This window comes from Neoarius graeffei, chromosome 1, assembly GCF_027579695.1.
Source record: "Neoarius graeffei isolate fNeoGra1 chromosome 1, fNeoGra1.pri, whole genome shotgun sequence".
NCBI classification, from domain to species: Eukaryota; Metazoa; Chordata; class Actinopteri; order Siluriformes; family Ariidae; genus Neoarius; species Neoarius graeffei.
The window spans coordinates 101,212,180-101,229,118 of NC_083569.1; the positions used below are offsets into that span (position 1 = coordinate 101,212,180).

Consider the following 16,939-nt stretch of genomic DNA (forward strand, 5'->3'; position numbering starts at 1 on the left):
TAAAAAAAATAATAAACCAGGGCTTTTCAAAGTGTGGGGTGCGCCTCCCCTGGGGGGCGCCAGAGTTCTTCAGGGGGGGCGCAACGTGAGGGAACATAAACCAGAATAAGTTACTATTGCGGACATTTAGCGAACTTCAGCTAGCCTTTACCAGAGACAAAATGGATCGATTTTTAGTACCTAAAGCTACAGTGAGTGAGGAGACAGAGTCTGGGCCAAGCAAAAAAACAGAGCCTCCAGGATGTTGCGATTTGCAACTTCAAAGCAAATTAAACCAATCCCCGCGAATTCAGGGCGGTGTTGCAATTATATCCAATCACCGCAACCTTCCCGCAAATTTGACCAATCGTTGACGTCGTCTTGAGGTGACGTCGACAAACTACCTTCCGCCTTACTTCCGTGTATACGTTCAAGAGAAGCAGCATGCGCGCAGTGTTGCCAGATTGGGCGGTTTCAAGTGCATTTTGGTGGGTTTTGAACATATTTTGGACTGGAAAACGTCAGCAGTATCTGGCAACATTGCATGATGGCAACATTGCATGAGTCAGTGTTTATATAGGCTTAAATTCTGTTACTGAAAGTGTGTTATGTTTACAATGAAGGACTGTGTGCACTTTATTTTTTTTTACTTAATACAAGAAAGTAATGGATGCCAACATTTTTGCCAAAATGATATTTTATTTTCCATTGTTTAGGCAGCTTCAGCATCATACTGTGAGATTCTGTTCAAATTGTTTTTTTTTCTTCTATGAAGCCTGAGCCATTTATTTTATTAGTTTATAATTATTGTTTAATTTAGTCTTCAGGAGAGACTGCCTGCACACAGTACTAGTATTAATAGTTTTTTTTTCTTACATGAAAGCTGAGGCATTTATATTCTATTTTAAGGTAACTTCATGTTGTGCTGTGAGGTTCTCTGCACTTTAACTTTTGAACCAACAGGTGCATTTGGATAAGTAAAGCCTATTTTTCTGCATTTTTGTAGTCCTGGTAATCTTTTATATTGGTAAAGTTGTTTACAGGACCATTTCTCAGTGTCTTTGTTTTTTTAATCAATAGTTTTTCGGTAATAACTTAATATTTAACATATCACTCAATTTTAATCACAAAAAGAGAAAATCGCAACAATTTCTCGCAACTTTCACTTCCTCCCGCAATGTAATCGCAACAAAAACCTTAAAAACACCGCAATTTTCATCGCAATTTTTTGGAAAACCCCCCCACACACAACATCAGACATTTTAGCCCGCAACAATCACAGAAAAGGCCCGCGGAATCCTGGGGGGACTGGAAAAAGAAGGAAGTATGACCACGATTATTTAAAGTTTGGATTTTCATGGACTGGATCTGAAGATGCTCCACTGCCACAGTGTGTTGTCTGCCAAGAGGTGCTAGCTAACGATGCTATGAGATGTTTAAAATGTGTAAAACAAGATGTTTTAAAAAGCGCAGATGTTTAAAATGTGAAAAAGAAAAAAATAAAAATGTGTACAACAACCATTTTTTTTTAAAAATACGAATGGAACATTAAGTATAGCAACAACAAAAATTGTAAGGGGGGCGCTGTTGTTTATTTGCTCTCTGAGGGGGGGCTGACTCTCCCACACTTTGAAAACCCCTGCACTAAACTGTACCGGTATACTTTGTATCGATACAGTTATACCACTTTCGTACCGGTATAAGTGTGAACACAGCATACATGTCAACCTATACGGAATGTCCGTATTTTATACGGATTTGATTCAATAAACGTAGTATACGGGCGTATAAATAAAGTTATACGGATTCTTTAAAAAAACTTCAATATTTATTTAGCGCTATAATCAATTCCTACGACAGCCAGTAAAGAGTCTTATGAAATCGCGCGTTATCTTGTGGTAGCGAGACTTCGTTCCACTTTTGATCATGCGCACACCGCATTGCGAGAATCCCGCCAACCCGGAAGTCATAGACATATAAACATAGACGCCGCCCTCTGCGTAGAATCATACGTCATCCTCGCCGCCATATTGGATGTGGCAAAGTGGAGATTCTGAGAATAAAGATGCCTCATTCATGTGCTGCATTTAACTGTACCAACAGGTTTACCGTCCAAACGAGATCACATGGGATTACCTTTCACAGGTGAGACTGGAAAAATACTTTTCATTGTATTTGGTCATTATAACGTAATTTTACGAACAGATTTTCCTGACTTTGTGGCTAATATGAAGTCTCGCGCATAACAGCCGCTCGGTGAAACCTGTCTCCAAACAACGAAGTATTTCCTTCGTAACTACGCTGATAACACTTTGTGTTTTTGTCAAACATTGGAGCTTTGTATTCATTCTGAAGGTTTATTGTTATTAATATTGAATAAAAAGTAACTGGGATATATCATTGTTGATTATCATTCAAATTTGAGGTAAATTATTTTAATTTGCATCTTATACGGATTTTATAAGGGAAATACGGATTTTGGAGGTTGGTTATACAGGTTTGATTGACCAAAGGTTGACATGTATGAAACAGCAATAATCAAGAAACGATGAAACTGAATGTGTGACGGACAAAGAGAGAGAGAGAGAGAGAGAGAGAGAGAGAGAGAGCAGTTGCTTTACTGAATGCCGAGTTAGCATGCTAAGAAAATTCTTGCTAGCTTCAAGCAACACGCTACATTTCTGAGGGAATTTTTTTTTTTTTTTAATTCTGTGAGAGTGTAGGGGAAGATAAACATCACAAGATGTCCTCATGTGCCTGATTAAGGTAAAAACAGGTCCGGTTTTGAGTTTAAACATGACAAACTGCAGCCATCTCAGGACCGCTATCTTACACTAAATCCTTGTCAGAAAGACATCGAGCTGCCCTTCACACCCGAGACACGCTAATACAGCTGTTTTGAAATAATAAGGGATGTTAGCCGAGCTGAACAGCGGGAAAATGGTGGTGTCGAACCAGAAGACTGACCACGAGAGAAACCCCCACGAGGCAAATCACCACTCAATTTAGAGCAGGGCATGACGGGTCACGCTGCCTCAATTAAGACTCGGAGCTAAGACGCCAAAAACAGGACATCCTGACAAGTAGCTATGGAATTACTGAAAGAAAAAAAGGGACAAAAAAAGAAACTAGCCTGCAATTATGCACATTATACATCATGGTAATTGGTGCCTAGTACAATAATCACCTTTTTTCCTCATTAGCGTGTCAGTATTTATGTCTTTTTCCGTTCCTGTAAATCCTTTTCTTTTCTTTTTTAAATATACATGTGATAATCATGAGGACATTCTGTGGTCCTGTAATAATAGGTGTTAAAGAGACGCATTGACCTTCATGGTAAGCAATATTAAAGGTTATTATTTCATCGAATGCAAATAAAGCCAACGCCAAACGAGCGAATTCATTATTAATTCATACCAATCTCATTAGCAGCCATAATAAAACCGACAACAAGATATTTTACCATATTTGTTAAGATGATCGCTCTTAATTACTACGCGTTACACGAACACACACACTCACAGCTGGACCAGTGAGAGATTAAAAAAATAATAATTTGGGGAAAAAAAAAAAACAGCCACCTAGAATGACAAAAAAGAAATAAACTTAAAAAAAAAAAGAAAAATCGGCCAGCTCCCGAGACACCATGAACAACTTACAGAGGCGGGTGTCATGAGAAGTGACAGCTCTGCTAATGGGATTTTTTAAAGGTTCTCTGACAGTTTTCTTAATGACAATGATGGGTTTTTTTCTGTAATATTAAAGAATACTGATGGATGGTGTTATAAGTACATGCATAAACTCCATGAATACCTACATCCAGATTCGAAAGCATGCGAAGACAATCGCGCATTAAACTCTGAATGAGCACTAAGTTCGATATTAACCCTTAACTTGGGTTTAGTTTTTCATCACATTAGGAATAAAACACTGTAGCTTAGTTTGGTTATAGGAAAATAATCAATCATACTCTCGGAAAATAAAGTACATTATTGTACCGTTAGGGGTACAACAGCTTGTCACTGGTACAGTACCCTCCAAGGTACTTATTTGTACCCTTTATATCCTGCTTAAGAACATATATGTACCTTTTTGGCTTGAAAAAGGTACACATAGTTACCTTGAGGGCCAATAATGGGCCCTAGGGGGTACATTAGTGTAGGTAGATTGTACCTTGGGGGACAGAAATGGACTCCTCCTGTACCCCTGTTTCTGATAGTGCTTGGAGTTAAGTGATAACATTTGATCAGGAGATTATTTTTTTAAAAAAAAAGCACGAAGCAGCAGTTTACCATGTTGTAGGATATATATATATATGAGTGATTCCACGCTTATGGGTACTGAAATGGGGACATGAACTTATTCACCTAAAACCATTTCTTTTTTTACCATCAGGTCACAAAACATGTAATCTTTAATGAATGATATGTTAAAAGATAACTTTAATTTTCTGAGATGTAATAAAAACATATTTATATGCCAAAGTCAAGCCTATGAGTTCCAAAATGATGTCTGTTCCATTACTTCTGTTACGATTGTCCGTCTCGCGTCTGTTACAAATTAATTACAATCTAGCTATATACCATGTTAATCTTATTGAAAGAATGTGTATGTTTATTCTACTACACATGTTTATTAATTATATTTGCTAAAACATCACCTTCCTATGTTTCAAAAAGTAATTCTACATTGTTAAAATTGAGAATATATATGTCCACAACACTTCTGTTACGTTCTGACTTTGGCATTTAAATATGTTTTTATTACATCTCAGAAAATTAAAGTTATCTTTTAACATATCATTCATTAAAGATTACATGTTTTGTGACCTGATGGTAAAAAAAGAAATGGTTTTAGGTGAATTTTTAAAAATAAGTTCATGTCCCCATTTCAGTACCCATAAGCGTGGAATCACTCATATATATTAGTGCTGTCAAAGTTAACGCGATAATAACGCGTTAACGCGATCTCAGTTTATCGCGATTAAAAAAAATAGTGCCGTTAACGCAAATTCTAATTTGGCCCTGCGAGTCACCCATAGTTCCTGTTGAGGCTTGTCGTGCGCTGCTTCAATAAGAGTACGTGTGAGTGATGGAGAAAGGCATAGACATATAAACATCCTCGCCGCCATATTGGATGGGGCAAAGTGGAGATTCTTCAGCCGTCTCTGGTATAGCGTCTAGACAGTAGCCGAGAATAAAGATGCCTCATTCATGTGCTGCGTTTAACTGTACCAACAGGTTTACCGTCCAAACGAGATCACATGGGATTACCTTTCACAGGTGAGACTGGAAAAATACTTTTCAATACTGTTCCTTCAGTCTTCAGTTTCCCAGCTCATCTCCACCGGGGGGGTGTAGAGTTATAAGCAGTGAGAATTAGAGAATACAGCGCCACACTATGATGAACGTTTTTGAACGTATGATGAATATTTTTATTTTTGTTATCTGTTTTTTTCTTCTTTTATGGCAAATACTTCTCTTCAAAAGAAACTAACGAAGAGTAAAATAAAACATTTTTTTATTTTCCCAGTGATATGCACTTTATTTTTCATCCCTTGGTTTTCTCATCTAATATGGAAGTTATGGATGTCAGTGGCTGTGACAAGACGTGTTATGCTCTGCAATAAAAAAAAAAAAAACATTGGTACAAAGCAAGCCCATTCACTTTTTTATGCTGATAAGAGAATTACAATGTATTTTTCATGTGACAAAAATGTGCGATTAAATGCGAGTTAACTATGACAGTCGCAACATTAATCGCGATTAAATATTTTAATCGCTTGACAGCACTAATATATATATATATATATATATATATATATATATATATATATATATATTAGGGCTGTAACGATACACCCAACTCACGATTCGATTCATATCGCGATTTTTGACCCACGATTCGATACGCCCACGATTTTTTTTAAAATGTTTTTTTAAAGTAGTAAATTTGACTTATTAACATTTACTTACTTACATTAACTATTTAATAACAAATAATTCAGACCACTGCAGAGAATGAGTAATATGTATGCAAAAATGAACAAATGTATATCCAAAGATTGTTTTATTTCTCAAAATAATACTGTTGAGCCGGAAGCTCTGTTTTTTTCGGTTCTGAAAAAGTCATTTTTCAAAATCGTGTAAATCCGTTAAGATTTTTTTTTGGGGGGGGGGGGGGCTCTCTCACTGTCTCACTCTCATAGGGCCAATGATTTTCTGTGATCGCGGAAAACAGATGGAAATTACGGAATTTTTATGGTGAAACATTGCTCGCGTGTCAAAATGTAACTGCCACAGAAGGCTTCCGCCCAAGCAGACATGCCTTCAGTGTTGCCAGATATTGCTAACGTTTTCCACCCCAAAATATGTTCAAAACCAGCCAAAAAGCACCTAAACCCGCCCAATCTGGCAACACTGCATGCCTTTCCGATCAAGTGATTGTGATTGGCTTGTGGCACACCTAGCCAGCCAATGAGCTGCTTGTTTACAGATTCGCTCCCCGCGTCGCAACCAGAATGGCGACCGCTTCAAAGAAATGAATGCTCTGCCAGTGGCGAGTGTGGACGTTGCGTGACTCGCAGAAGATTGTCGCAGGTCGGTGAAAAAACGACTTACTAATAGATATAAAAAAATAAAAGTAATTTAAGTAAGTTTAAAATGTAATTTAAATAAAAAGTAAAGTATTCATAAATTGAAGTTTGGAAGCGCCTCTGTTTTTGGGCTGAGGAGAAGTTTGAAAGGGTGTACCGCGATTCTGCCTTCTTGTATCGCGACACGGATCGTGGCTCTGCGTATCGCGATTTCGATACGCATATTGTTACAGCCCTAATATATATATATATATATATATATATATATATATATATATATATATATATATATATATCGCACTCTCTGATTGGCTACTCTACTACTAGGATATCAGCTCATATACCATGAGTAGAGAAAAACAAAATGGCGGAGCGTGTTACTGAATCAACCGAGGACGAAATAAAAACTCTACTCGAAAACAAACCCCCCCCAAAAAAAAGCGCAACAAAATATAGAATAAAAGTATTTGATTGTAAGAACGTATCTTTTTTTTTTTTCAAGAATTGTTATTATTATTCTAACATTTTTCGCCGGTTTGTTTACATTCTAAGCGGAAATGATTTTGCCGGACGTTTTGTATAAAGTTTTTATTGATCTAATTCGCAAAAAATAAAAATAAAAATGCTCCGTTTCTCAAAACCCAGTGAATGTGGAGAGAATAAAACAGTTATTCCACTCAATCTCATCGTACATGGATTATAGCCGACTCGGCATGGGCTATCAGTTAACGTACGGCTCGATTTCTTGGAATAACTATTAAATATATAAAGTACAACACTTTGCACTTTTTTATTCATATACCAGTAGAGTTATATTTTAAGTTGTGGAACATCTACAAAACAAATTTAGTTCCTGTTCTCACTAACATTAAAGCAGCGGTCATGTTACCAGACGTCCCGAATGAAGACTTTCCCACAGAGGAAAACCTCCTGAGTGTTACAACACGCTAACACTGGAGACTCCTTCCATCAGGAAAACAGTAGATTTCATCATTGCTATTTGATATGATAGAAGTAAATGATATTTTATTGGAACGAGCACATTAATATATACTGTAAAGTATATATTAAAGTAATTTATATTGAATTACTCGGTGTTAGGAACGATTAAATGATTAGGAAAGGGCTATAAAGGGCAAGGAAAGTAAATTTGGACCAACCAACATGTCTTGGGAGTTAAAGAGGTTAAGAATTAGTGCGCAGAATAAAACAAACTGTGAGTACTCACTGTAGAATTTTAAAAAATGTAAAAATGTATGGAAAAGAAATCTTCCAACCAGAAATCAACAGGAATCGGAACACTAAACTATAAATGCATGTTGGTGTTCAAGTACAAAATGTGACGTTTCTGCTTTAAGACTTTTAAAAATCTGTAAGACTCTTCAGCTGTTCAACGGACATCACAATAAACCTCAAGTTGTTCACCTCACTGCATTAACAGCCTTACAGAAAACTCACATTAGTGTTCACATGCGATTTTCCGTCATGATTCATTTATTTCAAGTGATTTTCTTCTGTGAATCATTCTTCATACGAGATTTTGTCATGTGATTTGTTTATTTTCACATGCGATTCTCAAGATGTATTGATTTTCCAATCGGATTTTCTCACGAGTCATTTCCTTTCGCATTTGTGATTCTTGATGATTCACTTATTTCAACATGCACATTTTCACATTCGCTTGTTTTCGCATTTTTTCCATTGAGTAATTTTCACATGCAATTCTCATGTGATTCGTTTATTTCAGTGGGATTTTTTTTTAAGTTATTCTTTTTTGCATGTGATCCTCATGTGATTCTTTTTTCAAATGTGACTCAGATGCAATTAATTTGTTTCCGTATGTGATTCTCATGTGATTTGTTTAATTCAATGTGACTTTCTTTTACAATTCCTTTATTTTCATGTGATTCTCATTTGATTCCTTTTTTCCCCTCATTTATATTCACGTGATTCTCATGCGATTCATTTATTTTCACATGTGATTCTCATGAGATTCATTTATTTTTATGTGACTTTTTTATAATTCCTTCATTTTCACATGTGATTCTTATGTTATTCATTTTCCCCATGTGATTTCCATGTGATTCATTTATTTTCGCATATGATTCTCATGTGATTCGTTTATTTTCACATATTCTCATCTGATTCATTTATTTTTACGTGATTTTTTTTACAATTCCTTAATTTTCACGTGATTCTTATGTGATTCATTTTCCCCCATGTGATTTCCATGTGATTCATTTATTTTCGCATATAATTCTCATGTGATTCGTTTATTTTCACATATTCTTATGTGATTCATTTATTTTTACGTGATTTTTTTTTACAGTTCCTTCACTTCCCCATGTGATTTTCATGTGATTCATTTATATTCACATATGATTCTCATGCAATTCATTTATTTCTGCATACGATTCTCATGTGATTCATTTCTTTACAAATATGATTCTCATGCGATTTATTTATTTTTATGTGACTTTTTTTTTACAATTCCTTCATTTTCACATGTGATTCTTATGTGATTCGTTTTTCCCCTTGTGTGATTTTCATGTGATTCAATTATATTCACATATGATTCTCATGTGATTCATTTATTTTCAAATATGATTCTTATGGGATTTGTTTATTTTTGCACATGATTCTCATGTGATTCATTTATTTTCACATATGATTCATTTATTTTTGTGACTTTTTTTTTACAATTCCTTTATTTTCACATGTGATTCTTACGTGATTCATTTTTCCTTGTGTGATTTTCATGTGATTCAACTATATTCACATATGATTCGTTTACTTTCACATATGATTCACATGTGATTCGTTTATTTTCATGCGATTCTCGTATGATTCTTTTCCCATCTGATTTTCTCACGATTCGTTGACTTTTCTCACACGATGGATTAATATTTTTTTCATGTGTAAGGAATGTCTTTATTTTTCACACAGTCGCATATTAAATGTGAAAGAACATTTCAGTGCAACGGCACACATGGTGTGCACAATATACTGTAGCACAATAATACAGCATCACCCATGCCGTAATGTGAGGATCCTAAAGCCTGACCTTTCCTGTTTAACGCTGAACGTTTTTAGCTTCGGTCTCTGTGCACGCTGTGAATAGAAGCGGCATATTTTTCAGGTGCATACGACACCGGAGTGATTTCATGGCACCCAAGATACAGGAGATAAATGACGCAGAAAATATATTTATGTATGGAGGATTCCCTGCCAATAAAACCTGAGTGGTCTGGCGGAGACGCATTGGTGGACGGAGACGCACGCTGGTGTCCGGTGATCACACGCCACAGCTGCGTTCCAGTAAGAAACAGAAGTGAGAGAGAAGGGATAGAGGAGAAAGAGAAAGAGCAACGTGGCAGGCGTCACACGTTCCAGAGCGACACAGAAGATCCAACTTGGCGACAGAGCACCGGAAAAACAGAATGACAGGAAGTATGTATGTTTGAGCGATGCAGAAAGGCAGGACAGGGTAAATGTCAGACGCCGAGGTTGAAGTGTTTGCATACAAGTGTGTATGTATGGCCTCCGTCTGTGCCATTTATTCCCTCAAGCAATAACGCCATCGCCTCTGTCTCACACATGATATTGAAAAAAAATGGCTTTTGGAATTTCACTGGGATCCACATGTGCAGCCTGGGAGGCTCGGGGTCGTGTTTCACGTCCAACTTTCTTTCAGCTCAGAGATGTGCTTTATTCCATAACGTCTGGTTCAGGAGTGCTGAAACTTATTCCATGGTCATTTTGAAATGAATATTTATTTGCTTTACTCCTGAACTTCTCACCATTTGGATTGGACCTAAGAAATCACGCAATAATAAAATATAATATGATAATCGTGTGTTATATTGTGAGTCTGACCCCTGTTGGACCCTCCCTTTCCCCCCGCCCCAACCCACTTTCAGAATCGACGTTTTAACCTCACTGGAATCTGAATAAACTGAGTCCAAAATCAGAACTTTAAATGTACTGATGATGAGTTTCGGATCCCTTTCCAAGCACACGTTGTCACGTAAACAACTCAATTAAGATATAAAACCAACAACAACAACAAAAAATGCCAGAGAACGGATCAAGGAACGATTAACCAGCGTGACGCGTTATTGGACGTGAGCCTTGGATCTCTGAACGATGCTACAAATGTACCGAGCAGATGAAATTCCTGCAGCGTGTGCCTGCTGTCCGTCAACACGGTTCGTGTACGGACGGAAAGATGCGATCCCGGTTGTGTTCTTGTCTCCCCCGAGGCATTGATTTAAAATGGTGGATGGAAGAACACACCGCAGACCGCGTCGCCTAATCTTCCCTTCAGGTGATGACTTCCGAGAACGAAAAGGAGTGTCCAGGGAAGGAAGGAAGGAATAAATAAATAGCAGAAAGAGAGAGAGCAGGCAGACCACAAGCTGGGAATGTGAAATCGCGGACAATTATTTGCTGAGCGAAATACAAAGCCTGCCAGATGAACTGGAGCTTAGCCATGAATACCAGTGGCTACCCTCAAAGGCTACAGGGGGGAAAAAGTCTGCATTCAATTTACTTTACTGCCTGCGTATGTGTGTGTACGATTAAACAGAAGTTTTGTTCGCAAACGTGTGATTATGCCCAAGTCCTTAAAGCCTGTGTTTGCATCTAGATAAGTTTAAAAAAATAATAATAATCGACAGCTACGTATCTGTTTACACACAACTCTTTCCCAACATGCAGCCCAGTAAACGTCACATGGCTCCGTCGACGTGTTTGGAACCCTTCGTTAGACCTCCTATATCCAGACTCGCTCGTGATCAATCACTCACGACCCAAAACCACTCACTCACACTTCCATTAATTTTGTTCATCCTTGAAAAATGATCTTCACCAAAACTCCCAAACCGAACTCTCCATCCGAGCACAGCTTAGACCATCTCACCTTTCCTCACACAGCTCATCGGCTGGAAATCACCAAAGTGTTGGAGCAAAAAGGCGTGCTTGAAAAGAAAAGAAAAGAAAAAAGAAAAGAAATGTGATGATCCTTGTGCAAATTGAAGGGTTCACCTTTGGAGGAATTAAGACCTCCTGAAAGTTTTCTTGAGTTCAGGGGAAGAAATTCAAAAAAATGTTCTAAATTGAAAACACCATATCAAAGTTGTAAAGTCCTACTTTGGTGAAGATCTTATTGGGGTGAAATGATGCAACACGCACAGCCTTTACGCAACGCGCGTCGCGTCGCCTCGAACCTGAAACCAACCCAAACCAACCCAAACCAGTGCGCGTCTGTGTGCGCTCTCAAACGGCGCCCGGTAAACCGTTCCACCGCATGCATTCAGGTGCAGAACACACAGAGAGAGAGAGAGAGAGAGAGAGAGAAGGAAGGAGAAGGAGACAGGTTCGATGTCCGCGGCGGAAAAGCGGCACTTACCTCTCAGGGATCTTGGCTTGGCTTGCTTGCGGCGCGACATCCTACAGAGCAGCTCGGCCAGGAGAAGCAGATCGGCGCACAATTTAGCGCAAGAACATCGCAGAGAAACGCAAGCGGCTCGCGGACGCAGGGATTCGACCGCACACTCAGTGGACGCCTTGTTGGTTTGTTTGGTTAGAAAGATCCAAACGCGCACGCATGCACACAGCCTATTTGGGGAAAAGTGCGGGCGCGGAAAAGTGTCGGAGAACCAATCCGTCGTGCGCCTCCATGTCCTCTGCGGAAACGCGCTGATTCCCGACAATAATGATGTGATTGACGCAAGGAGTTGTAGCTTTACGCGCGGAGTCTTGGCACAGCGCGCAAAAAGACAGGGGGGAAAAAAGGAAAGGGGGGAAAAAAAAACAAACAGGCTATGTGTATTTAAAAAGAAAAAGCAAACATGATTGTTTTCCTCCTTTCCTTACAAGTCCTGAAAACTATCTTGTTTTCTTTCTCTCTCTAATGCACAATAATCTATAATAATCTATAATAACCTATAATAATAATCTATCAGATTAAGAAGCGAGGGTTTTAAAGAAAAAAAACTGCGCCTTAATTGCTTTTTTTCTTTTAAAAAAAACAGAGCAGGAAAAGAGGCAGATAGATAAATAGAGAGAGAGATAGATAGATAGACAGATAGATAGATAGAGAGAGAGAGAGAGGAGAGGAGAGGAAGAAGACTGCGCGCTCGCTCGCTCGCTCGTCACCAACCTGCGAGGTGTCGGACTGCGCCGCCGCTCCGGTAGTCCGGTACATCATAATGGAAAATGGAAGCGAGGCCCCCAAAGCCATGAGGACGGCTCCAGAGGGGGCCCGAGCCCACAGGGACGCGCGCGCTGCGTAATCACGGAGGAAATCATTGTCGGCCTGCCTGCCTGCCTGCGCTCGCGCACGCACACACACACACACACACACACACACAAGAGTCTACACACTTTCACACACACACACACACACATTCAGAGAGAGGGCATGATTAAAATCCAAGGGGTGGCTCCAAAACCCGGACTCATGGATTCCGATCCGGATCAGGACTCGGCTCAGGGGCGCACTCGGGTTGCCAGATTGAGATTTTTGTTAGAAAAGTAAAAATCTCATCTCATTATCTCTAGCCGGCCAGTTAACCTAACCTGCATGTCTTTGGACTGTGGGGGAAACCGGAGCACCCGGAGGAAACCCACGCGGACAACATGCAAACTCCGCACAGAAAGGCCCTCGCCGGCCACGGGGCTCGAACCCGGACCTTCTTGCTGTGAGGCGACAGCGCTAACCACTACACCACCGTGCCACCCCAGTGCTACCCTATTATTATTATTATTATTATCCATCCATCCATTATCTCTAGCCGCTTATCCTGTTCTACAGGGTCGCAGGCAAGCTGGAGCCTATCCCAGCTGACTATGGGTGAGAGGCAGGGTACACCCTGGACAAGTCGCCAGGTTATCGCAGGGCTATTATTATTATTATTATTATTATTATTATTATTAACCTAACCTTTTTTTATGACACTATTTCTGCCTCAGTTTTCAACCAATTATCATGAAATTTTACATGAAGAATACCTCTGGGCTAAATTACATTGCTGTGACTTTTGGTGATGATCTGGATCACCGAACCGGAATGATATGTACAAGAATGTATGATATTATTATTATTATTGTTATTATTATTATTATTTACAGCACTTTTTTATTTTGAGTCCAAAAATCTGAAAGTGCCTCACATAAAAGATTTTTTTTTTTTAAAAGATTAAAGCAATAAATGACAAATATCTCATCTCATTATCTCTAGCCGCTTTATCCTGTTCTACAGGGTCGCAGGCAAGCTGGAGCCTATCCCAGCTGACTACGGGCGAAAGGCGGGGTACACCCTGGACAAGTCGCCAGGTTATCGCAGGGCTATTATTATTATTATTATTATTTACAGCACTTTTTTATTTTGAGTCCAAAAATCTGAAAGTGCCTCACATAAAAGATTAAAAAAAAAAGATTAAAGCAATAAATGACAAATATCTCATCTCATCTCATTATCTGTAGCCACTTTATCCTGTTCTACAGGGTCGCAGGCAAGCTGGAGCCTATCCCAGCTGACTATGGGTGAGAGGCGGGGTACACCCTGGACAAGTCGCCAGGTTATCGTAGGGCTATTATTATTATTATTATTTTATTATTATTATTTTATTATTATTATTATTAACCTAACGTTTCTTACGACACTATTTCTGCCTCAGTTTTCAACCAATTATCATGAAATTTTACATGAAGAATACCTCTGGGCTAAATTACATTGCTGTGACTTTTGGTGGTGATCTGGATCACCGAACCGGAATGATATGTACAAGAATGTATGATATTATTATTATTATTATTATTATTATTATTTACTGCACTTTTTTATTTTGAGTCCAAAAATCTGAAAGTGCCTCACATAAAAGATTAAAAAAAAGATTAAAACAATAAATGACAAATATAAAAACTTGAAAATAAAAATAGATTTTAAAACATTTCCAGTGACAAATAGCGGAGTTAAATCAAAACAATTAAGGAATAACGATATTAATGTGAATAAAATATGATTAAATATAATCACAATTTATTATGAATTATTAAACGATGAATATCACACTTTCAGTTATGATTATTCACATTCATTATTATTTGATAATTCGAATTTTCTGAATTGCACCGAATACATGTTCATTCGACCTTTTCGTTCAGGACACAGGAAAAAAAAATCGATTCATAAATAATTTTATTTATGTTGTTTTTAAGAAATGAATTTACCTTTCTACAATTGTTGTCGAGGTTGAGGATAAACTCAAATTCAAATTTTGTTTTTCACATGCACAATCACAGAGAGTACGACATGCAGTGAAATGCTTCGTGCAATGCTCTGTAAGTAGTGAAGATGGTTCGGAAGGGGAAAAAAGGAAAAGTAGTAAAAAAGAAAGGGAGTACCATGGAATGAATGTCATAAATAAAATAAAAAATAAAAGTAAAATGCGATCGAAGACTCTGCAGAATATACAGAATATGTATAAATATATACGTATTGCACTTTAGTGATAGAAGGAGCTGCTTTTCTTTCCACGTTCTCTCTCCGCTCCAAACAGCTGAGAGAAAGTCACACAGAGGAACACAGAGATTCTGCATGCTAGTCAGTCGAACAACGGCAGGAAGGAAACGAAGTATTGTCTTGGACCGTTCTTGAGCCTGTTTATGTGAAGATTAACTCTTGAAAAGGACACTAGTGTAAATAAACATTTACTGGACATTCATGAATCTGATTGAACTTGTGTTTTATAGTTAAATAATATCGGCTGGTGTTGAGTGGTATATCAGATATATTCCGTTCAGCGAGCATGAAATTGAACGAGTCAAGGACGAGTAGCTGAATGGCATATATCTGATATACCATGAGAAAAAGCTAGCCAATATTATTATTATTATTATTATTATTATTATTATTATTAATACACATTCCTTATCAGTGTTTGCTAAAGCAGAAGTTTTACATCTCCAACTATGTGATGTCATGTTGTCTTGACAACCATGCAGTATCGTAAACCATATTCAACGCTCATTCTCCATTGGGTAGAGTGACGTAATACACGCAGGGTAAGCGATATGCTAACAATATTGCATGCTATCAAACTGAATGAACAAAACCCGCTAGAAGGGAATAGAACACGTTTTTATTCCATCGAAAAAGTGTCCTATATGTATCATAATTGCTGTTATTAAAAATAAAAATAAAAAAATATAAAGAGAGGTCTGATATTTTAATAGTTTTTCATACTAGTGCCAAAGCGTTGTCTGGATTTACCAATTTTCATGATAGAAATCAAACAGATTTCCCGCTTCTGTATACACAAGAAGACTTTTTAAAGTATCGGTATCGGTAATCGTACAGTAATATTACTTGGTATCGGATTGAAAAGAAGATCAGTGGTATCGTCCATCCCTACTTTTAATTATATTTAACACATACACTTTTTAACACACATTTAAAACACACACACACACAGTATTCAATACTTCGTTCTTTTTTAACAGATTCTACCTTAGTATCCATCCATCCATCCATCCATCCATTATCCATAACCACTTATCCTGTGCAGGGTCGCAGGCAAGCTGGAGCCTATCCCAGCTGACTACGGGCGAAAGGCGGGGTACACCCTGGACAAGTTGCCAGGTCATCACAGGGCTAACACACAGAGACAAACAACCATTCACACACCTTCACATTCACACCTATGGTCAATTTAGAGTCACCAGTTAACCTAACCTGCATGTCTTTGGACTGTGGGGGAAACCGGAGCACCCGGAGGAAACCCACGCGGACACGGAAAGGCCCTCGCCGACAACTGGGCTCAAACCCAGAACCTTCTTGCTGTGAGGCAACAGCGCTAACCACTACACCACCGTGCCGCCCAGATTCTACCTTAGTTTAAAACCAGAAACTGACTGATGAGCCGGATTCATCCCACAGGACGCCATTTTAAGAGGCTACTAGTAGACCGTTCTGGGACATTACACACAATACTCATTCAGTCATCTTCACTTAGTACTTTATCCATCCATGGTGGATTCAGAGCTTATCCCAAGAACATTGGGCGTGAGATTTGGAATCCACCCCGGATGGGATGCCGGTTGATTACAAGGCACCATGAACCAATACATTCACACCGAGCGGCAATGTATCTTCAACCCATTGGCATCTACTGGCAGATTTTGAGAGCTTGAAGCAAACTAGAGAACCCACATGGACTCAGTGAAAACATCTGAAACTCCATCTGAACTTGTCGTAAAACCTATAATCAGAAATAATAAAAGGTCGTTTTTCCAATGATTACACACTCACTGGCCACTTTAACAGGAACTTGTTCTTGATTCTAAGATCCCTGTTCTTGG

At 38.4% G+C, this 16,939-nt stretch overlaps 1 protein-coding gene across 7 annotated transcripts in view; it reads right to left on the bottom strand.

Moving 5' to 3' along the window:
* Window positions 1-12,860, bottom strand: part of LOC132877656 (zinc finger protein 521) — a 329,268-nt gene extending 316,408 nt beyond the window's left edge. For 4 of the 7 annotated variants that reach the window (XM_060913619.1, XM_060913626.1, XM_060913635.1 and 1 more), the window contains exon 1: window positions 11,985-12,488. In XM_060913619.1, the coding sequence (XP_060769602.1) occupies window positions 11,985-12,024 (40 nt within the window). In that variant the 5' untranslated portion in view covers window positions 12,025-12,488. Of the gene's footprint in view, window positions 1-11,984; window positions 12,489-12,737 lie in introns of those variants that run through there. The other 3 variants (XM_060913658.1, XM_060913651.1, XM_060913643.1) reach the window with 1 other exon arrangement.
* Window positions 12,861-16,939: the final 4,079 nt, after the last annotated feature.